This window comes from Symphalangus syndactylus, chromosome 15 (genome assembly GCF_028878055.3).
Source record: "Symphalangus syndactylus isolate Jambi chromosome 15, NHGRI_mSymSyn1-v2.1_pri, whole genome shotgun sequence".
Taxonomy (NCBI): domain Eukaryota; kingdom Metazoa; phylum Chordata; class Mammalia; order Primates; family Hylobatidae; genus Symphalangus; species Symphalangus syndactylus.
In genome coordinates, this window is record NC_072437.2 from 22,417,255 (window position 1) to 22,441,648 (window position 24,394).

At 42.6% G+C, this 24,394-nt stretch overlaps 1 protein-coding gene across 7 annotated transcripts in view; it reads right to left on the bottom strand.

The window, feature by feature from the left end:
• The window catches only part of FARP1 (FERM, ARH/RhoGEF and pleckstrin domain protein 1), a 317,789-nt gene that overhangs the window by 68,712 nt on the left and 224,683 nt on the right, over positions 1-24,394 (bottom strand). For all 7 annotated transcript variants that reach the window (XM_063618950.1, XM_063618951.1, XM_063618948.1 and 4 more), the window contains exons 4-6: positions 16,939-16,981; positions 14,199-14,277; positions 4,996-5,093 (exon numbers count right to left, since the gene is read on the bottom strand). In XM_063618950.1, coding sequence (XP_063475020.1) covers positions 4,996-5,093; positions 14,199-14,277; positions 16,939-16,981 — 220 coding nt within the window. The remainder of the gene's footprint in view (positions 1-4,995; positions 5,094-14,198; positions 14,278-16,938; positions 16,982-24,394) is intronic.

The window sequence follows — 24,394 nt, forward strand, 5'->3', positions numbered from 1 at the left end:
GGCAGAGCTTTGCCTTGTTTGACCTCCACTGGGAATGCACATCAGATGACTCCAAATTTTCGCCATCCTGGGCATGTCCACAAAGGACCGTGAAAGCACGTGAGTGTTGATTTGGGGGTTACAAGTAAATAAGTGAATTTGCAAAGACAGAATCTGAGAACAATGAGCCTGGACTGTCTATGGAGGAATTCCTTAAATCCCAAATGTCGTGTGAGCTTTATGTTTGGGCTTCTTAATTCCAATGAATCTTAGAACACACTCCTCCCCATCATTCCATATAAAGAGAGCCGAATGGTCTAGTTTTTCCTTTGGCATCAGGGTGCAGACACCTAATTCTCTTTTCTTCTGGGTCGCTTCTCTTTTCTTGCCCTCCTGTGACGCCACAGTGACATGACTATGAAACTCATTCGCTCCCCACATTTCTGCTCTTTGAAATATGGAAATAGGCTGCTCCTTAAATTTCTGGAATTTGAAAACAGACACATACTCGAGATCTGACTTCCTTTTATTTTTTCCAAGACAGGGTCTCGCTCTGTCACCCAGGCTGGGGTGTGGTGGAGCGATCACGGCTCACTGCAGCCTTGACTTCAGGGTTCAAGCGACCCTTCCACCTCAACTTCCCAAGTGCCTGCGACTACCGCCACATACCACCACACCTGGCTCATTTTTTTTTTTTTTTTTTTTTGGGTAGAGACAGGCTCTCACTACGTTGCCCAGGCTAGTCTTGAACTCTTGGCCTCAAGCTAATTTTGTTTTTGTAGAGACGAGGTCTCGCTGTATTGCCTAGGCTGGTCTCGAACTCCTGGCCTCAAGAGATCCTCCTGCCTGGGTCTCCCAAAGCGCTGGGATTACAGACATGAGCCACCGTGCCCAGCTGACTTCCTATTTTTTAAATGTTTTATGCTGAAAGTGTCACATCAGCTTATGCATATACTATATTCCTTAGCAGTCTACTAAGCAAAATAATTAATAGGAAAAACAGCAGCAAACCAAAATCCTGTGATTTTAATAAATGGATGCAACTTCCCCAGAGGACAGGCATGGACAAACCCGCCTTACCACGCCGAACCCTCAGAGCAGGGACTGCACAACCTGCACAAACGTAGCCCTGCCTCGCCTCCATGCTGCCCACGTGCGATCTTTACACCAGGGCCAACTAGTAGCTGATTCTTCTCTTCATCAGCTTGTCCTTCTTAGTCAATCCACAATAAATGACAGAAAATTAAGTTCAAAATACTGCAGGGGAGATACAAGGCCAGTGACGGAGGAACAAATGAAAAATTACAGACTATCGTAAAGACTCCATGCATTCAAGCCAAAGAAGGGAGGAAAATAAGACGACAGCAGACTGTGTGTATAGAGACGGACAAGATGAACATCAGCTTACCAGAGATAATTTTCCATTAGGGGTAATATAGTTTCTGCCAAAGGGAGATGACTTGACCCCTTATACCTTACCAATAATCACCAGTAGTTGAAATCACGACACAATCCACAGAAGATTCTATGAAATGCCTCCTTTCATGACTGAGTGCATGGGATGCTTAAAAATGCAGAAATGGGGCCTTACACACACCAGAAGATTTTAAGAATATTGTGTGTCTCATGACTATATGTCAAATACCATGTAAAAAGCAGGGGAACTTCTGAACCCATCTATTTACCTTTCGAGAAGCGAAGATTCTTTGGGGATTTTGAGCCACTCACTGGTTTCTGGGGGGAAATGGTATACTCGACTGAGATCATGATTTTCTGGATGTCAGCGAATCTCCACTCCCAGATATGCAAGTGAAATTCACTATTGTTAACAGACCTTTATTTTTTTTAATTTACTTTTTTAATTGACAAAACGAAAATTATACATATTGGTCAGGGATGGTGGCTCATGCCTATAATCCCAGCACTTTTTGAGGCCAAGGTGGGAAGATCGCTTGAGCTCAGGAGTTTGAGACTGGCCTAGGCAACATAGTGAGACCTCAGCTCTATAAAAAAAATAAAAGAAAAATTTAGCTAGACCTGATGGCACGTGCCTATAGTCCCAGCTACTCAGGAGGCTGAGGCAGGAGGACTGCCTGATTCCAGGAGGCTGAGGCTGCCGTGAGCCATGACTGAGAGACTACACTCCAAGCTGGGTGACAGAGACTCTGTCTAAAAAAAAAATTTTTTTTGGTATATATTTATAGTGAACACCATCTTTTGATGTATGTATACATTGTGAAATGGCTAAATTAAGCTAATTAACATACGTATTCCTGCCCATATTTATTTATTTTTTGTGGTGAGAACACTTAAAATCTACTCTTTTTTTTTTCTTTTAGACAGAGTCTCAACTCTATCACCCAGGCTGGAGGGCAGTGGGGTCCCTCCCAGGTTCAAGCGATTCTCCTGGCTCAGCCTCCCGAGTAGCTAGGACTACAGGCGCCCACCGCCACCACACCCAGCTAATTTTTGTATTTTTAGTAGAGACAAGGTTTCACCATCTTGGCCAGGCTGGTCATGAACTCCTGACCTCAAGTGACCCACCCGCCTCGGCCTCCCAAAGTGCTGGGATTACAGGCGTGAGCCACTGCGCCTGGCCAAAATCTACTCTTTAGTGTAACAGCTTTAAAGAAAAAAACATAGGAGGAAAGAAGTACATGACTAAATGGCATCAGGAATCTTTGAGTAATGTCAATTTGTCTTCTGCTTACAAAATGCCAAGGGTCAGAGACATTTTATGAAGTTACTATTTCAATAAGGAAGCTTCATTTTAAAGTTTTATGTTGTTTGGAAAAGGAGGGTTGCAGGTGAATAAGGATAAAGGAAATTAATGTTTACTGAATACCTAGCATGTACTGGGTGTACAGTTGGCCCTCTGTATCTGTGGGTTCTATATTCATGGATTCAACCAACCATGGATTGAAAATACTTAGGAAAAAATACTGCATCTATACCAAACATCTAAGATATTTTTTCTTGTCATTATTCCCTGAATAATACAATGTAGCTACATAGCATTTACATTGCATTAATTATTATAAGTAACCTAGAGATGATTTATAGTCTATGGGAGGATACATGTAGGTATTATACAAATATGATACCATTTTATATCAGGGATGTGAGCATCCTCAGTTTTTGGTGTCCTTGGGAGGTCCTGCAGCCAATACCCCATGGACATTAAAGGACAACTGTATATGCTACCATCTAATTTTTACAGCCTTATGAAAAGGATTCTATTATTCTCATGTTACAAAAGAAATGGAGGCTGGGGGGTTAGTAACCTGCCAGGGTCACCAACCAACGAACAGAAATCAGGTCTGCCCGACTCAAAGCCTCCTCTCCCTCCTCTCCCTCTCCACTATCATTTTATGAAGAGAGGAGACCAAACACAGGAAAGGTAAAAAAATTACGTAAAGTTCTGTGCTAAGGATTCCTCCCCTGTAAAATAAGGATAATGACAGACTTGATCTCAAGGGGCTGTTAGGAGAATTAAATGAGATTTTATATATATATATATATATATATATAATATTTTAAATATATATGTAATATATATTTTGCATATATTATATTATATATTTATATATTATATAATACATATAATATATAAATATATAATATATAAATATATTATAAATATATAAATATATATTTATAATATATAAAAATATGTGTAATACTTATATAAATATGTAATATCTATAACATAAAAATATATAATATATAATATAAAAATATATATAATATATTATATATAATATATAAATATATAATATATAAATATATATAATATACAATATATAAATATATATTATATATAATATAAAATATATATAATATGTAATATATAAATATATAATATATAAATATATAATATATAAATATATAATATATAAATATATAATATATAAATATATAATATATAAATATATAATATATAACATATAAATATATAACATATAAATATATAATATATAAATATATATAATATATAACATATATAATATATAAATATATATATAATATATATATATAGTGCTGGCACATGGTCAGGGTTAATAAAGATACCTATTTTTTTGTTTTTTTCTTGCCCATGTCATTTTTTTCAAATTGGTAAGAAAACATCTATCTATTAAGTGCTCATATTCAAAAAACAAGAAGATATGCATCATCTGAAACACCTTACTGTATTAGACTAAGGCAATTTTTTTTTACTACTAAGAGTGACACTTCCTATTAACTTTTGTAAATCTAGTTAACTAGGCACATATCAGGATAGGAGGGGATTGATCATATGAGACGAATTCATATACAGTGGAAATATAAAAGGTGATATGATAGCACAACTTTCCTTTATAGTAGTGCTTATTATACATTAAGCGTTATACCCATGATTACCTTTCTGAAACATAATGTGTATATTTTATTTCAAGTAATTTCTGCCTTGGTCAAGAGGGAAAAAACACCCACGTGGCTTGTCAGCAAGCCTTGAGATGAGCACAATCTGATTTATCCTTTGTCTATATTAAGGCAAATTAAAATATCTAGGGTCCAGCTTCATTAATCCAGCATGAGTCTTGGTTTACTGAATTCTGGAGAGCAAAAATCCCTAGAGAGAAGTGAAATCTGTGGCAGTATTATGTCTTAAGGCTACTATGCCATATTCAATGATCAAGTTTAAATCCAAGAACAGGACAGAACAAGTTTAGTCTATTTGGCAACCATCCATCCAAGCTTATCCTTTGAGACAACTGAAAGTATCAACTGTGTACTAGTCCTTGAAGAAAGACAAACACCTGTACAGAAAGTAGAAGAGTTAACATTTGAGGATACGCATATTAAATGACATCAGGAGTATTGTTTTTCTCTTCCAACCGTAGGCCTTCATACGAACAGCAAAAATAACACAAAAACATTGACACTTTCTTTTTTGGTGGATAGGATTTTTTTCCCATCAATCAGATCACTGTGTTATTTTGAACATGATTTTCAAAGGAAACTAATAGAACTTACATTGCACAATGTGTGAGATCAAGAGAGCTGCGCTGGTGTCATTACACGTCAGCCTGCCTTGAGCCAAGTCCTGCTTCACCTGCAGCGCGAACAGGTACCTGCGAAGATCAACAGAGCTGGGCGTCAGGCAAAGAGGGCAGGAGGTCGCCAGGAACCTGGCCTCATTGTGAGAGGCCAAGGAGAGGGATGCAAACCCCAGCCTGCATGGGAAGTCTGCATGGGCTGGAATGGATTCCAGCTGCCATTCACTGCAGTGTAAATATCTCCCTCCAAAATACAAAGAGATGTATGCTATCATCTTTTCACAGTATGAATAATATGTTTCATTTTATATAGGGAGAGAGAGCCATAAAAATGTGAGACCATAACCTAGCATGCTATATATTTTTGTAGGGTACAGGAAATATTTACATTTTTTTCACAGAATCAGTCATCCATACTCTAACATGGTTCTATGGCTCAGACAATAACAGCAGTTTATTATGGTGAGTCAGAGGATTGCCAATGAAATGAGAAAAACAAGGAGGTGTCTTTTTTTTTGTGGTGTAACTACTTCCATAAGACCCAGTTACTAGAGCTGTAAAAATCCATTTTCTTTTTCTTTTTTTTTTTTTGAGACAAAGTCTTGCTCTGTCTCCAGGATGGAGTGGAGTGGTGCGATCTCGGAACCCTCCATCTCCCGGGTTCAAGCAATTCTCCTGCCTCAGCCTCCCAAGTAGCTGGGACTACAGGCGCACGCCACCACCCCAGCTAATTTTTTTGTATTTTTAGTAGAGACGGGGTTTCACCACCTGGGCCAAGATGATTTCCATCTCTTGACCTCATGATCTGCCCACCTCGGCCTCCCAAAGTGCTGGGATCACAGGCATGACCCACTGCACCCGTTCAATTCTTTTCTTTATATTGTGGTATTAAGCATGTCAACATTGTTGGTGTAAGAGAAAAAAGATATTTATAAATCAAAGACATTAAGTAAAAACCGTGCAACAGCAAACAGGCATATGAAAAGGTGCTCAACATCACTGATCATCAGAGAAATGCAAATTGAAATTATGAGATATCATCTCACCCCAGTTAAAAGGGCTTATATCCAAAAGACAGGCAGTAACAAATGCTTGCATGTGGCAAAAAAAAAAACCCTCATGTACTATTGGCGGGAATGTCAATTAGTACAACCACGATAGAGAACAGTTTGGAGGTTCCTGAAAAAACTAAAAATAGAGCTACCATATGACCCAGCAATCCCACTACCAGGTGTGTATCGAAAAGAAAGGAAAGCAGTACGTCAAAGAGATATCTGCACTCCCATGTTTACTGCAGCACCATTCAGAACAGCCAAGATTTGGAAGAAACCTAAGTGTCCATTCACAGATGAACGGACAAAGAAAATGGGGTATGTATACACAGTGGATTACTATTCAGCCATAAACAAGGAGATACTGTCATTTGCAACAGCATGATTGGAACTGGAGGTCATTATGTTAAGTCAAATAAGCCAGGCACAGAAAAACAAACTTCACATGTTCTCACTTATTTGTGGGAGCTAAAAATTAAAACAATTGAACTCATGGAGAGAGAGAGCAGAATGATGTTACCAGAGGCTGGTAAAGGTAGAGGGAATGGGGGTCGTTAATGGGTCCAAAAAAATGAGATAGAATGAATAAGATCTAATATTGATAGCACAACTGGGTGACTATAGTCAATAATAATTTATTATACTTTAAAAATAATGAAAAGAGTATAATTGGATTGTTTGTAACACAAAGGATAAATACTTAAGGTCATAGATACCCCCCTCCCCGCAACAAGATAAAACCAAACCGAACCTGTACAATGTTAAAATGGATGTGAAAATAATGATACAAACTCATAGATTTTTAGAAATCTAGTTTACCTGCTGCCTGAGAACAGTGTCCTCTCAGTAGCACCCTTTGCAATCAGATTCTGCCCCTCATACAATTACCTGTTGGGGCTGCACGCTGTGGCTCCCAGCACTTTGAGAGGCCGAAGCGGGTGGATCACCTGAGGTCAGGAGTTCAAGACCAGCCTGGACAACGTGGCAAAACCCTGTCTCTACTAAAAATACAAAAATTAGCCGGGTGTGGTGATGCACCCCTATAATCCCAGCTACTCCGGAGGCTGAGGCAGAAGAATCACTTGAACCCGGGAGGTGGAGGTTGCAGTGAGCCGAGATCACACCACTGAACTCCAGCCTGGGTGACAAGAGCGAAACTCCATCTCAAAAACAACAAAAAACGATCACCTGTTGGAAGGATACAGAAATAGGGCCTTGGAGACATGGTAGATTCCAGGCAGATCAAAGCATCTCCTTATTTAAAATTGGTAACCCAAGGCAAAGAATTGAGTGTGTCACCTGCCTGGCCAGAGGAAAGGGTGTTTCAGGACAGCCAAGCAGTTGAAGAAAGGTTTTACAGGTTTATCTCCCATAAAGGAAAATTTTGCCTCAAGTATTCGGCAAAAAAATTATAAGTGCCAATGTATAACATAGCAGGAATAATAGAATTAGAAAATCTTCATTCCACAAACTCTAAAAGAAATTACTGACTCCAGCAAGGATTATCAATGGGTGAAAAAACCATGTAGGAGATTGGACATTCACATAAGGCAAAGGTAATATGACTTTACCTGGCAATAGAATAATCAGAATGTCACCACCTGAATCCAATAAACAATCTGTAATCATTAATGAAATATGAAGCACACAACATCACTTAGGACAGACTCCAGCCCAAATGTTTAAGTGTATCAGTCAAGCCCTAGGATGAATTTCCTTTCCTCTCCAAACCTCATGTTGAGATTTCACCCTCAGTGCTGGAGGTGGGGCCCAGTGAAAGGTGTTTGGGTTGTCAAGGCAGATCCCTTATGAATAGACTAATGCCCTCCCTTGGGGGTGAGTGAGTTCTCACTCTGTGACTTCCTGTGAGAGCCGGTTGTTACGAAAAGCCTAGCACCTCCCCGTTCTGCCCACCTCCTCTCCCACCATGTGAGCTCTGCACATGCCGGCTCCTCTTTGCCTTCTACCATGAGTGGAAGCAGCCTGAGGCCCTCACCAGATGCCAATGCACAATCTTGAACTTTTTAGCCATCCAGAATCATGAGCAAAATAAACCTCTTTTCTTTATAAATTGCCCTGCCTCGGGTATTCCTTTATAGCAGCATAAAACAGACTACGACTTCCAGTTTTGGAAAAATACAAAGGATAGAGGAACAAGTTAAGCAGCACCACAAGAAAGCTAGCAGGCAAATTCAGAAAGTAGGAGACTGTGTAGTATAGCTGGTCCAATTTCTTCAACAAGATGCTCTCATGAGGAAAAGAAAATGAGGGACTAACTTACATAGGCCCAGATGACATATGAACTAGATGCAATATGTGGTCCTAGGGTGGATCTTTTTTTTTTTATTTGATTAATTGACTGATTGAAACAGAGTCTTGCTCTGTTTTCCAGGCTAGAGTATAGTGGTGCAATCACTGCTCACTGCAGCCTCTGGGGGCTCATGCAATCCTCCTGCCTCAGCCTCCTGAGTAGCTGTGATTACAGGTACACACCACCAAGCCCAGCTAATTTTTTAAATCGTTTGTAGAGACAGTTCTCCCTGTGTTGCCCAGGCTGGTCTCAAACTGCTAGGCTCAAGAGATCCTCCTGCTTCAGCCTCCCAAAGTGCTGGGATTACAGGCATGAGCCACTGTGCCTAGCCAATCTTATTTTAGAATAAACAGATATAAAGGACAGTTAGGGGATAAATAGGGAAATGTGAATATGGCCAATGTATTAGATGAGATGAAAAGTACATACGTATGCATAGAAAAATTTAGAAAGGATATCTTACTAATGTGATGGGCAGTGGGAATGCAATGTTCCTACTTTCTTAGTCTTATTCATTTGTCTATTCTAACTTTCTACAATGTATGTTTACTATTATTATAATAATGAAAGGGTATTTTTGATTTTCAAAAGGGCCTTTAACAGTATTAGCCACAGAGGTTTCCATAAGAATTAAATGAGATACATGGAAAACACTATTAGAACAAAAATATTCAATGAAAGTTGGCAGTTTTTAAAAATAAAAGAATAATCCATTTTAAGTCATTTAGGAAGTTTTATTAATAAGAACTAAAAAACCACAGCAGCAATTGTATAACCAGCAAAAAGCACCCTACAGACTACAGACCTACCAGTGGGCCTTTCTCTGACCTCCCTAATTTTATTCTTGTTCTCTTGCTCTACCCTTCTGTCTCTCCCCCCAACCCCCTTTCTCTCTCTCTCTGTGTGTGTGTGTGTGTGTGTGTGTGTTTGTGTGTTTGTGTGTGTGTGTGTGTCTGTCTGTCTCTGGAAAGTGAAAGGTAAGAAAAGCAGAGAATATAAAACAATCTAAACCTCATGTGGGAGGAGGGAATACCAACTATCATGCTGGATTATAGTCACTGTCTTTTGAGCCCAACACTTTGTAGAGCTACAGTTTTTAATTCTAATCGTTTTTCATTAAATAGGAGGGCTTCATGTTTTAAAATGACATTCTGAATATTTTACCTGTTTTAAAATTACATTCTGAATATTTTACCATTTATCATTTCAAACATGAGGTTCTGTGTTCACAAAGAGGTTTTCAGCGACAAATGCATGGGCAGAGTCTGGCAGGCTCCGGGGACCTTTGGTGACAATCACACATGGGCTGCAAGATGGCATCAGGTTCTGAAAACACACACACTTACTAGGAGGGCACAAGGCTATTTTGAAGGCTGAAGGAAGAACGTGGCTCCCCCTGATTACGTGGACTCTTCCTGTTCCAAGGCCCTTGTAACATGAGAAGTAGCTTCCTGGGTACTAACTCTGTCCACTTTTCTTACCATGAGCTGTAAGCTGAGCATGCTGGCCGCGATGCTAGCTTTAGAGATTTTGAAACACCTTTAGTACTGTCCACTGAAGCAATTCCCATCAGTCTCACAAGAGCTAGAGGCTAAGTTTTACTTGGTGGGCACTAAATAAAATTAAACTGGTAAACACAAATGAAAACATAAAGCGCTCAAAATGGAATCAAGTTTCCTTAGCAGAAGGGTAGACATGAGGAGAGTGACAATGATTGTGGCAGGAGCAGACAGAGGGACTTCACTTCTAGAGACTGCAAGAGTCACACATCACACCCATTTGATGCCTTGCTTTCAATATGAATAATTTATTTCATCTGGAAGACCACCATCTTCCCTCTTTTCTTATTACATATAAGCAATTTATAATTCTCCTGCAGTCTGGATAACACTTCAGCAGAGTGTGCAGGGCACACAGCAGCATGTTCTGATAGGGTCCCCTCACCTATAAGAACACAGGCAAGTAGAAGCTGGATCCAACTGAAGACAGGACGTCCAGAGAGAAGGTGAAGAACAAAGGGTGGCTAAAGTTGGCACCAGGAAAGTGATACCAAGCCACGCAATAAGAAAAACTGAGATCATCTGGCAGGGTGCGGCGACTCACGCCTGTAATCCCAGCACTTTGGGAGGCCGAGGCAGGCAGATCACGAGGTCAGGAGTTCAAGACCAGCCTGGCCAAAATGGTGAAACCCCATCTCTACTAAAAATACAAAAATTAGCCGGGCGTGGTGGCGGGCGCCTTGTAGTCCCAGCTACTTGGGAGGCTGATGCAGAAGAATCGCTTGAACCCAGGAGGCGGAGGTTGCAGTGAGCCAAGATTGTGCCACTGCACTCCAGCCTGGGCGACAGAGCGAGACTCCATCTCAAAAAAAAGAAAAAAAGAAAAACTGGGATAATCTTTTCCAAAGACCCTCATTCATTGTTTTGAGGCTGCACCCAGCAGTCAATACGCTTCTCCTTCTAGATGTCTGGGTGCTGCTGTCAATAGGATGGCATTCCACTTGCAGTTCAATAAATAGAAAGGAATCCAGCTTCTTAACAGCAGAGTGCAATTGAATCTCCTATCTGTATCAATGGGAAGCTGAAAGAGCTATTCCTGGAGGCCCAAAGCATTAACTACAGAGCTAGAGTCACTTATGCTCTGCTGAACCACAGGCCAGTTTCTCCGTCTGTCCCACTTCTGTGTATGCGTCCCTCCCCACAAAGCACAGCTGACATGGAGCTTCTCCCAACATCCCCTCATTCACCATCTGCCAAAGAACAGCGCCTGAAATCTCAATAGTCAGTCCATTTTTGCTTCTATAGGAATCTGAGACGCGAGAGTCCCAACACATCGGCCCCGTGAGGTTCTCTATGCCTTGTACCAAGTGGGGAGTGACAGAGAGATGATTTTAAAAAGTAGGAATTTCAGATCAATTTTATTCAACAATGAGCCAAAAGAACTGTCTCCTTGGAAAAGACTTCTTAAATGTCAGTTCACACTGGGTACCAGAAAACAAAAACAACAAAAACCTGCTCCGTCCAGCTGAGCTCGTGTAACTTTAGGAATTTGTCAGCACTGACAGAGGAGCTGGCAATGTACCAGGCACATGCGGCTTGATGGTAACAAGCTGTGTGGAGTTTCAGAGCAAGGGCCAGAATGGTAGACAACTGCAAACCTCTAGAGACAACGATTCACAAAAACTGAAAAGGTGCAAAACTATTTGCAAAACAGAATTTTTTAATGAAAACAAACAAACAAACAAAAAACATGGGGGTGGGGGTGAGGGGGAAACAGGATTTGTGCCTCCAACTTCCTGAGCAAGAAAGAGGCCTGGTGATTCACATGAGGAAAAGGCACGCTACTGACGCTACTTATTCCAAACACAACTACATTCCTCCAACAGCCGGACTTGCCCTTAGATTTATTACAGCACGCAGAGCTCAGGGCAATGCAGTTTCCAACGACAGGAAAACCAGCCCGAGAAACCAAGACACAGCAGCCCCAGTAAAAGGCCGCCCTGTCGTCAGCCAGCCCTCAGTCCTGCGCAGCTCAGCTTAGCAGCGCGGGCTGTCCCTCCTCTGCAGGTAGCTCCCAGAAGGCTGCTGCTTTCTGCCAATTCCTGGCTGCCTTTGCCTTCTTCGCTGATTTGAGAATTCTAAGTGGACGTGGGTGATTAGCAGCAACTCATTCAGAAAACACAAAGCAGTGGGAAGTCTTTGTCACTGTCTCCCTGGAGCTACACATTCCTGTATCTGATGTCCTCCCTGCTGCTGCTGTGGTCACAGGACATCTAACAGGTATCTCAAACATGGCCAGATTATGTGGCCAGAAACACCCTGACTCTCCACTCCCCAACAGTCCTCCACTTTCCTCCATCCTTTTCTCATTTTAGTAACCCCTAATACCATCTCCCCCGAGTCGCTCAAGTCAAAAATCTAACTGCCCCCTCTCCCTCCCTCAGAGTCCACCACCACCTCATCACCAAGACAGAGGGACCCTGCTTCTGGTACATGTTCCAAACACAACTACTTGGCCTCCATTTCTACTGCTACCTATTGGCGGCTTCTTTGCCACCATCACGGCATGGATTACTGTGACCACCTCCTCACAGGATGCCCCAGGACTCTCCTTCTCCCCCCAGCATCCACATGGCAGCCAATCTTTCAACACTATGTGTGTCAAGCCTCTCTCCCACCTCGCCACAGCGCTCCCAACACTCCCGCCATGCTGGCCCTCCTTTATGTATTTGAATGCTTGGAGCTGATTCCCGCCTTGGGCAGAGTACTGACTGCTCCATCTCTCTGGAAAGCTCTTTCTCAGTAAATGACTGATGGTTCCTTCTCACTTCCTCAAGAGGCATCCCAGACCCACCAGCCTGAAGTCATCCCCAGGCACCTCTATCTCATCTTCCTACTTCAATTACCTAAAGAGTTCTTGCCGCTGATATTATCTTGTTTATTTAACCGCTTTGTCTGTTTCCATGAGAGTATTCTTGTCTTTTCATCACTGCATTCCCAATGCCTAGAACAATGCTTGCACACAGGGCACACTTAATAAATATTACTGACTACATCAGTATCTTCATCCCTTTGATCAATGATGACCCAAGATACTGTGCTGTGTACTGAGAGGGATGAGGAAGGATGTGATGGCCTCGGTATTAAACAGTCACTGCTTGAACACCACGTATGATAAGAATTAGGCTGGTTAGATTAGTGTCCTCTGAAGGATTCTCTTGAAAGGGAATCATTTTATTTACACATGTTCCTGCCAGCTCTGCCCTCTTTTGGAAAATCATCAGTCTTGCCTCAAATTATAAAATGAGGTTGGGCGCAGTGGCTCAGGCACATAATCCCAGCATTTTGGGAGGCTGAAGCAGGTGGATCACTTGAGGTCAGGAGTTCGAGACCAGTCTGGCCAACATGGTGAAACCCCGTCTCTACTAAAAATATAAAATTAGCCGGGTGTGGTGGCGGGCACCTGTAGTCCCAGCTACTCAGGAGGCTGAGGCAGGAGAATCGCTTGAATCCGGGAGGCAGAGGTTGCAGTGAGCCGAGATTGCGTCACTGCGCTCCAACCTGGGCGACAGAGAGAGCCTCTGTTGCAAAAAAAAAAAAAAAAGTATATATAGAATGAGTAGAAGTGATGATGTGATGATGGTGATAGTGACGATGGTGATGATGGTGACGACAATGAAAACAGTGATGGTGATGATGACAGTCACCATTTACAGTGTCCCTACTGGATCCCAGCTACTCTAGCATAATACTGCTTATCCTCAAAACCACTCTGGCCAAGCGAGCATTAGAGTCCACACTGTAATAGGGGAATTAGTGGCAACACAAAGGGAGAAAGTAACTGGCCCGTCACAGCAAGTGGCAGGATGGTGGCCGAAGCTAGGTCTGACTCAACGCCTGGACTTCTTCCACTCGGTCACACTTTGAAAAGAACTGACCTCCAGTTCCTGCCAAATCTACCACCCATGGCAGCGGCAAAGATAAACTCTGAGTTGACACGTTGGTTTCACAGAAGAGATTCACATCCACAACAGTCCATGATGTGACATATAAGATGGAAAATATGATATTAACAGAGTATAAGCCCAGGATTCACTTCATATCACAACCTTCAAGAAACCAGGTTTTAGGGAAAACGGTACTTCCCTCCCATTTTCGTAAGCAGGGCTGGGAAAGAGGAAGGTTAAACTGTTCAGCACAGAACAGATGCTGGTCAAGTAAACATTATGAAAATGTTTGTGTCATCAATTGAGAACATTCATTTTCTCTTTTCCTCTGTACTCTGTAGCAAAAAATACACAGTTTCCAAACCACTAACCTTGTGAGTTCTTCTTGGAGTTGTGTGTGGTCAGGTGGAAAGAATTTCACCACAAACTTAACAACAACATGCTTTGGCCCTAAAGAAGAAGAAAAAAGAAGTAAAGCATTTACTGATTTGTGTTTCAAATGCCATTAAAGAAAAAGACTTTACAAATACAAATAATGCATTTCATTCCAAGCTGCCAAGAGCATATCTGCTATTTTCCAAGTCACTTAACAACTGGCCAAGTTCAGCTACTAATTCACACTTCCATTAAACCGGAAAGAGAGATCCATTTTTAAAAAATACTATGACAAAAGTACTACATAGAGCTATTAAACTTTTTCTCTGGAGACTTAAATTTTATCTAGGTTTTTTAAAATAAAGTCATTTGTCTTCCAAAATGTATCTAATTGGCTAGTTTTGCCCAAATAATGAAAACGTACATCAGTTATGCAATTCATTATATTTAACTATTTATAAGGTACAGTTGCTAATGTGTTCATCAAATATGTTTTCAGCCTCTAGGTGCTCTTCTGAGCTCTGGGGAAAACACACACCAGACGTGGCCCTGGCTTTGTCTCAGCCAGCCAAGGCCTTCATAAGTATCTTATAAACCGTCTTACCAATGAGTTTAGACAAAATCAGGAAGTAGATAGGGAGTGAGGGGAGGGAGAGATTGAATAAGATGAATAACTTTTCAGAATTGAAAAAAAAAAAGAAAAAAAACAGGACAAACAGATTATAAAATAATAATCTGTGGCCACGCGCAGTGGCTCCCACCTGTAATGCCAGCAATTTGGGAGGCTGAGGTGGGTGGACCACCTGTGGCCAGGAGTTTGAAACCAGCCTGGCCAAGATGGCAAAACCCTATCTGTACTAAAAATACAAAAATTAGCCCGGCGTGGTGGTGGGCGCCTGTAATCCCAGCTACTCAGGGGGCTGAGGCATGAGACTCATTTGAACCCAGGAAGTAGAGATGGCAGTGAGCTGAGATAGTGCCACTGCACTCCAGCCTGGGGTGACAGAGCGAGACTCCATCTCAATCACATCATCATCATCATCATCATTATCATCTGTGATTTGGGTTGGGGTTTTTTTGTTTTGATGTGTAAGCTACAATATAAGCCATCTTAAAAGGCCTGCCATTTGGAATAATAGCAATACATTTATGTTCTATGAAATATAAGTATATAATGAAATCCAAATTTTAGCTGTAGTGTTACAAAAGCAGAAAAATGTCTGTTTTACTTTCCACGATCATATACAAATACTAATTATGTATTATAACTTCTGTGATCACATATTCAAGTTTAAAAAAAGCAAAAATGACATACAATAAAGATGTTGACAATATGTACAAAATTGGGAGAAAAAAACAAGGCATGAAAATTAAACTCTTACATGTCACTTCTGGAGCACAAAGTAACAGTAGCAAAATGAGGAAGACAAGAAGGCTGCGCCACTTATTCTCTGCAATTTTCACTGAGCGGCTACTCAGATCCTTAGAAAACTTGAAACTAGGAAGATGCTAGCACTCAATGCCAAGTGACAGCTTTGTCACACATGGCCTGTCACAGCATATGGAGGAGACAGCTACACTAATGCTTCAGCTCTGACCCAACCACAGTCAACTCTGTCTTCGGGTCTGCGCCAAAGATATAACTTCCCACTGTTAGCAGTTCCCTTCGTGCAGGGGACAAATGTTGATCTTCTAGACTCTATGCTACCTGGGCCCATGAGGCTGCGGGGCTTCTCTTCACCCCCAACACTAGTCGTTGCCTGCCAGCCATGCTCAGGACACCCAGCAAATATTAAATGATGGCCATTTCATTGTCAGTATAAGTAACTGCTTAATTGAAATTGTAGATGATCAACATCAATTTCAACTGCACACGGGCCACACAGAAATTGTGCTGCGTGTTTATTACATCCACATAAATTGCTGTAAGTGGCCCAGTGGGGTTTCTTAATCAGACATACAAACGATTCCAAAGGTGTTGTATGCTTCATGCTCAACTAAAAGGATACAGTATTCTCAGACTTTTGTCCAGACTCTGACTACATTGAAGGGCCATTTGGGATGACATTGGGACCACAGCTTGATGCTGAATTTTAACTCAAAGCATAGAGAGGGGAAGACACAAGGAGAGAAAAAAAGCAAGCATTCTTTTTCTTTGTTCCTCCCCTACACATTGCTTCATCTTTTCTTTCCAACACACAGTCTAAATGCATACATGCCAAGCTCCCTTCAGGGCTCTGCTTGCTACTCAGAAACACACACACACACACACACACACACACACACACACCACACACACACTTTCGGCCACTCTTTTTCCCAAACAATACTTGCATTCTAATTTCACAGGCTTTGAAGAGGAAGGACCAAAAACCTAAAAACAATTTTATGAATAAATGGCTCCACCTCTTCCTTTTGAAAGTGACAGAAAGGAACAATGGCATAGACAAGACAAGCTCAATTATTCTGGGGTTTAAGATAATAGCAGGCTTCAGTTGTTAATCAAAACGATATTTTATTTTCCAAGCTCGGTTTTGATTATCAAACTGTTACACATTAAAACTGCAGAAGACACACATTTTAATAGTACATGGATTAGTGGATGATGAAAAAGCAATTATGGGGTAGAAGAATTAGTGTTTCTAGTGCTTCATGCCACAGGGCAAGAGATGTCTAGACATGAAACTGTCTGGCTTCAGATTTCACATCACTATTAAACATATGGTATATACTTACTTCTAATCTGTTTCACAATGGGTTTTAGGAGATCCAGCCACACCTAGAAGGGAAAAAAGAACAGATTGAGACCTAAGTTCTCAATGAAAGAGTGCAAGTATTTTGAGATTTTGTTTAAAGCTCTTTAAAATCAAAATATTTTTGAAGATATGAGGCCGTCTGTTCCATTTTTCTCCAGAATGCCGTATCTTACATTGTCTACCACTTTTATAGAACAGATCCTAATTTGCTGATATTATCCCTGAGCTTGAAAATTAAAATTGCTCCTAGACTCAGATACACATGGTTAACTAAGAATTTTTCTATTCTCATTTATACATTTATCATATTGACCTATTTGGAAAATATTAATGCATGATTTCAATAGTGACTACTAGCTGAGTGAAATACGTACATTCCTTATTGAAACAGAATACACAGATGTGTGAGTGTCTAGAACAGCACATCTTTGAGGGATGCAGAAAGGGAATGAATATTTACAGAACGCCACCTCTGCACCACGCACTACCTATAAGCTACTGACCTCTCCAGACGAGGCCAGAGGGATCCTTGTTACCCAGGAGTGACATCTGAGACTTGCAGAGGCTAATTTGCCCCAGGTCCCTCAGCTAGAGAGTGACACTGGTAGGACTGAAATCCGATCTAACTTCAAAGTCCAGACTCTTTCACACATCTGCCTCTTGGCACACAGTCTGGGTAGCAAAATTTTCAAGGAAGAGAGAAACCTGCTGCCCTTATTAATAAAATGTAAGTTGACCATCCCATTTCATGTATTTTTTTCTTTAAACTCCCCCTTGAATTTCTAGTCATTTGAAAGGGTTCCACAGAAGCTCATATTTGCATATATGACAAAACTAAGTTAATGTGCTTAATAGAAAGAGGGTTTTATAAGTAAATATGAAAACAAGAAACAGCCCTTTAGAAAACCATGCTGAGAACCACAGATAAGTTACAAAGAGAAAATGCCAACAGCTAACAGAAAATTGTTGACGTTCAGGAGTAATTTGCACTAGAAATGCAAATTAAAACAATTAAATACCATTTCCACCCATTAAATTTCCATCTAGATATGGCTGTACACACACTTGCTTGCATGTTTATATTTTATAATAGCCAAAGTTGGCCAGGGTTCAGGGAAGCAGGCACCATCTTCCTCTACTGATAGATACATGGATTAGTACAACTTTTCTGGAGACTTATTAGAGAATCAGGACCTAAGCCCTAAAAAGTATTACCCAGCCATTTCACTTTGGGAAATTATGAATTTCTGCACACACAAGGAATACTAATTGCAGCGTTTTTATAATCGTAAACATTTTTACAGTAACCTAAGTAGAACAATGTACATCGATATGACACATTATCATGCAGGCATTAAAAATCTAAAGACGGGCCAGGTGCGGTGGCCAACACCTGTAATCCCAGCACTTTGGGAGGCCAAGGCAGATGGATCTCGAGGTCAGGAGTTCGAGGCCACCCTAGCCAACACGGTGAAACCCCATCTGCACTACAAATATAAAAATTAGCTGGGCACAGTGGCGGGCACCTGTAATCCCAGCTACTTGGGAGGCTGAGGCAGGAGAATCACTTGAACCCGAGAGATGGAAGTTGCAGTGAGCCAAGATCGTGCCACTGCACTCTAGCCTGGGGGACAGAGCAAGACTCCATCTCGAAAAAAGAAATAAATAAATTCAAAAGACAAGAGTCACAGGAGAGCCTAGACCTTTATTGAGATTTCCATGGCAGGGCAAGGCAGGGTACCCAGTTTAGGACTGGCTTGTTGGAATAATTTTGGCAGTCTCTTAATTACAGGAGCAGTCTGGAGTTGCCTGTTACCAGGCGCTGAGATGATTCAGGCAGAGGAATACTGCTCCCAGGGATGGGCAGGTCAGATAAGGGAGGCAGCCCTGGGTTGGTTTCTTTGTATATCAAAGGTGGGTCCCCCAAGCTGGGCCCTGCTAGCTCTAAGAATTGGCTAGCACTGGGAGCCACAGTCTCTTCTTAGCCAGAAAGGTATTTTAAGATGTCAGAACACCACAATATGCAGAAAATTCTATATATGTGCAATACACACGGAAGGGGCAGAGGTAGGGAGCAAGCTTCCCTGAAAATGACCCTGTGCTAAGATCTGAAAGGGAAGAAAGACAAGCAGAATCTATGAAGACAGACAGTAAAAACCCTAGTCCTGATGCCCGGATGATCACCATGGCTGCAGAGCAGGGCTGGCGGGTCAGGAAGACGCCTGGGCCCGCCGAGGCCACATTCAGATGCTTCGTCCTTATCCTAAGAGCAATGGGAAGGATCTACCCCATGGGGAGGACATGATTAGATTTGCATTTTTAAAAGATGAGTCTGGCAGCGTGAGAACAGGTTAGAAGGAGCAAGAATGGATGCAGGTTGAGCTGTTGGCAATTGTCTAGGCAAGACAGGACGGTATTTTGGACCAGAATGGCAGAAGTATAGTTTGAGAAAGTAGATGGATTCAAGAACAAGTGAAGAGGTAAAAAGCAGTGGAATGCACTGATGGATATGATACCCAAGGAAGGAAGGTGACAATAACCGGAATGACACTGCGATTTCTGCAGCAGGCATATGGGCAGACACTGGTGCCATCTCCAGAGATAGGGAGCACTGCAGGATGACTGGGGCTGAGAGGTTCTAGCCATGTTAATTTTCTGAGGTGCCCTTGGATCATACAGGAAGAGACAGTATACAACAATGACACACATTCATCTGGAGCTCAGAGGAGAAGCCTGGGCAAGACAGCTCACATTTAGAAGTCGCCACCACCCTGACTCCATGGAGGATAAGATGGCCAGTGTAGAGTCTAAAGAATTAAAATGCATGAGCATTGGCCAGTATGTCCACCATGGACAGCCAGGTAGGAGCAGAGGCAGCGTGAAGTAAAGGAAGGAGAGAACTGTGTCATGGACATCATGGGATGACAGTGTCCGCAAAGGAAGAATACTGAGAACTGTCTCAAACTCACACTAGTCCTTCATTCAGTGATTCAGCAGGTCACTTGACCCAGGGATGGGTCTGAATGTCTGGTGCATGGGGAAGAGGATGAATGGCTTCATTAAGAAACTTGGCTGTGAAGCAAGAGGCAACAGAATGGGGGGTAGCTGGCTGGGGAATCAGGTAAGGGTATTGTTCATTTGCTTGTTTTGTTGTTGTTGTTTGAGGCAGCGTCTCACTGTCACCCAGATTGGAGTGCAGTGGCGCAGCCTCAACTTCCCAGGCTCAGGCAATCCTCCCATCTCAGCTTCCTGGGTAGCTGGGACTACAGGCGCAGGCCACCATGCCTGGCTAACTTTCATATTTTTTGTAGAGACAGGGTTTTGCCATGTTGCCCAGGCTGGTCTCGAAATCCTGGGCTCAAGCAATCCACCTGCCTCGGCCTCCTAAAGTGCTGGGATTACAGGCATGAGCCACAGTGCCCAGCCCATTTACTTGTTTTTAATTGGAATGACCTGCATGTATTTAAGAAAGGGAGGGGTTAAAAATAGGGGCAAGAGGCAATGACCGCTGTCCAAAGAGACCTGAGATGATGCGAACACAGAGCTGTAAAACCCAGGACACTGGCTTAGGATGGAAACAACAGCTGTGAGAGGGATAGGGGCAGGCTAATGACAGATCGAACGAGGTTCATCTTTCTGTGTTAGGAAAATAAGAAAATTCCTCTCTGATGCCTTCTGTTTCCCTTGTAAAATCAGAGAGCTGGAGGATACAGGAGAGTGGAGAAGTTTCCAAATAGTCATGCTGCTTGAGAGGGTGACTTAACCAGAGAGCCCACTGGGAGCCTGCTGTCCCGGCCACTAAACTCTCTTGCCACTGCCAGCGTGGCCACAGAACCAGCCTAAACTTCTGCAAACTCCCCAGGACCAATCAATGACACTTTGGCTGTACAGTTGCCTATTTTATGAATTGTTTTTAAACATCTCTCCTCTGTTTCTGGCATTTCTGTGGAAAGCATCAAACACAAGCGCCGATTTGAGCCAAGGGAACATGTGGTTTTTTAACACGTGGGGCTGGGAGCGCAAGATGGGCCTGGGTAATTCAGTGTGTTCAGCAGCTCCGCAGTGGGAACACTGAAAGGCACCAATCACACCCCAACCCAATCAGGCTGGGTGAGGACGCGTGGCCTGTGAGGACCTATCTGTTTCCCTGCTAGATTGCAGAGCTGAGGGAGAAGGTCTGGGGCACGCTGGACTTAAAACATTAGAAATAGACGAGCTGGGAGCAGCAAAAAGAAAAAAAGAGGTTGCCACTCAACTGCAGTGAAAGCACTGGCCTTTGCTATGCAGGGAGGGTCACAGGGAGGCGAGTGGAGATGGACTAGGTCATCCTGGGCTAGTCACTTTTTCCCGCATCCTAAGCACACAGAAACCAATTACCGATGAGTTAAAAGGTAACAAAAACACCATAAGCTTTCTCTAGAGGGTCACATTTGTTACGATCTCTTTAACCCCAAACCCCAAACCAAACCGTAGCCCCTGTTCTCACTGAAATCCATGCCGTTAATCTCTTGAACACACTCACACATCCACATGGCCTGACTGGAAAGGCATCTGGCTGAAATGAATGGACCTCTAGAGAAATCTCATTCCCCATCAGTAGGATTCAAAGATGCACCTGCTTACTGAATCCAGGAGCCTCTGCTCCTAGATTTATTTGTTTGCTGAGGCTGCCATAACGAAGTACCACAGACTGGATAGCCTAAACTACAGAAATTTATTCCCCCACCATTCTGGAGGCTGCAGGTGCCAGCAGCTGTGGGTTCTCCTAGAGCCCCCATCCCTGGCTTCTGGACGGCTGCCACCTCGCGGCATCCTTGCCTGGTCTTTCCCCTGTGTGAGCATTTCCAGTGTCTGTGTCCAAGTGGCCTCTTTTAAGGAGTAGGGCCTACATACACCAAGGGCCTCGTTTTAACTTAATCACCTCTTTAGAGACTTAAGCTGAGCACTCACGCCTGTAATCCCAGCACTTTGGGAGGCCGAGGTGGGTGGATCATCTGAGGTCAGGAGTTTGAGACCAGCCTGGCCAACATGGCGAAACTCCATCTCTACTAAAAGTATAAAAATTATCCAGCCGTGGTGGCGCATGCCTGTAATCCCAGCTACTCAGGAGGCTGAGGCAGGAGAATTGCTTGAACCCAGGAGGCAGAGCTTGCAGTGATTTGAGACAGTGCCATTGCAGTCCAGCCTGTGTGACAACAGAGGAGACTCCAACTCAAAAAAAAAAAAAAAAAAAAAAAAAGCAACACAATCTCTGAATACGCTCACATTCTGAGGAATTCAGGGTTAGGGTTTCAACGCACACAATTTTGGAGGGGACAAATTCAGCCCGTAGCACTGTTTTTCCACAATTCAGCTGCAATTTGAGCCCATCTTGCTCCATTTCAGTCAGGCACCCTGTTTTCTTTCCTCCAATCCGATTTGTCTCTGATGCCCTGTTAATGCTACCTTCCCCGTTTGGAACACACGTGTGCTTTGCACATCATTAGGTGACCTCCGCATTGTGTGAGCATCATACAGTGAACTTACACACACCTAGGTGGCATAGCCTACCACTCACCAAGGCCAGGTACAGCCTACTGCTGTCAGGCTGCAAACCTGCACGACCCCTTACTGTGCTGAATACTGAGGGCAACTCCAACAACATGGCAACTACCTGTGCATCTAAACACAGAAAAGGTACAGTGAAGATCCAGGATTATAATCTCACGGGACCACCATCGTACATGCAGCCTGTCATCCACGAGGTCAGTATGTGGCGCGTGGCTGTACTCTGAGGTGAGAGGAGATACTAAGGCCAATGTATCAAAGGCAGGGCAAGCTGAATCACTATCCCCAGAGCTATTCTCCTCTTTCTCAAAACATCCTTTTTCCCCCTGTTATTTTGGTGGGTGACATTTTAGGTGGATTTCGTAAGCAACTGGAATGTTTGAGGTGTTTTGGAAAGGGTCTTATTAAAAGATAATTCGTTATTTGATATGAGACCAGGGGCAGGGAAGGGACTAATATTTCTTGAGCACCCACTGTGTGCCAGGCAGTGGGTAAGTGCTTCACACATTCTCATTCAATATTCAAAACAATGTGGTCATTTCACACATGAATGAAGGCAAGTTCAGAGGGCTTATTCAAGCTGCTCAATGTCACATAGCTGGAATTTGACATCAAGTCCGGCTGAATCCAAGACTAATATGCTTCCCTCCAAAGCTAAAGGACTCAACAAAAGTTCAGTTCTCTTCTTAACTACCAAAACAGCATATGACAAAAACAACCTGTCAACTGTAACACATATAGGAGCCAAGAAAATATTTGTCATAGAAAAATATCCAGTGTCTAGAATTCATTGCAACAAATTAGTCTTTCTGCAGTTGACTCCTAAAAGAAAAAGAAAGAGCCAGGCGCAGTGCGCGGTGGCTCACGTCTGTAATTCCAGCACTTTGGGAGGCTGAGGCGGGCGGATCACAAGGTCAGGAGATCGAGACCATCCTGGCTAACACAGTGAAACCCCGTCTCTACAAAAAATACAAAAAAAATTAGCCGGGCGTGGTGGCAGGTGCCTGTAGTCCCAACTACTCGAGAGGCTGAGGCAGGAGAATCGCTTGAACCTGGGAGGCGGAGGTTACAGTGAGCCAAGATCACGCCATTGCACTCCAGCCTGGGTGACAGAGCGAGAAAAAAGAAAAAGAAAGAAACAAAAAAACTTTACTTTGAATTCTTTGTAATAATTTGTTTCCAAGTAATTTTAAAAATTATTTTACTTTATCAATTTTACATTTGGTTATACTTAAAAGATAAGTGTGGCTTTCCTTGTAAACACCTATCACTTTCTAGAGATTTTCAATTCTGGTCAAAATAGAGTAACAGGGACTGGATTTATTTTCCTACATAAAACAACTCCAAAAATGAAGAAAATATGTAACACAACAGATCTGAAAACATGAGACACCAAGCAATGAGAAAAGGTGATCTCCAAGAGGCAGGAAAATGAAAATGCGATCCCTGTGAGCGCCCCAGCCTGCTGCCTTGAGTGAGTTTCCAGGCTCTGGTGTAGGCAGGAGGAACACAGGTAGGATGTGGCCAAATCCATGAGTAGAAGAGATGGAGAGGAGAGTTCAGGGGGGCCAGAGGGACGCGAGTTCACAGGACAGAGTACCAGGGAGTAGAGAGATACCCAGAGAAAACTTAGGAGAGCTACAGAGGGTTATCCTGGAATGTGTGGGAAGTAGTCAAGGTCAGGATAAAAAAAAAAAAAAAAAAAAAAAAAACAGGAATGTATTAGAGGTAACAGTGCCTGGCGCTCACAGGGGGCCAGGAATACTACCTATTCCCATCAGCCAGTCTGGAAAACCTCATGATTCCTGGGGCCTTGGCAGAGCGCTGAAGAGTCACGCTTTAGTAGTTGGGAATAATTCACCCCAGACTATGCCCTACAGTGTCCAGGC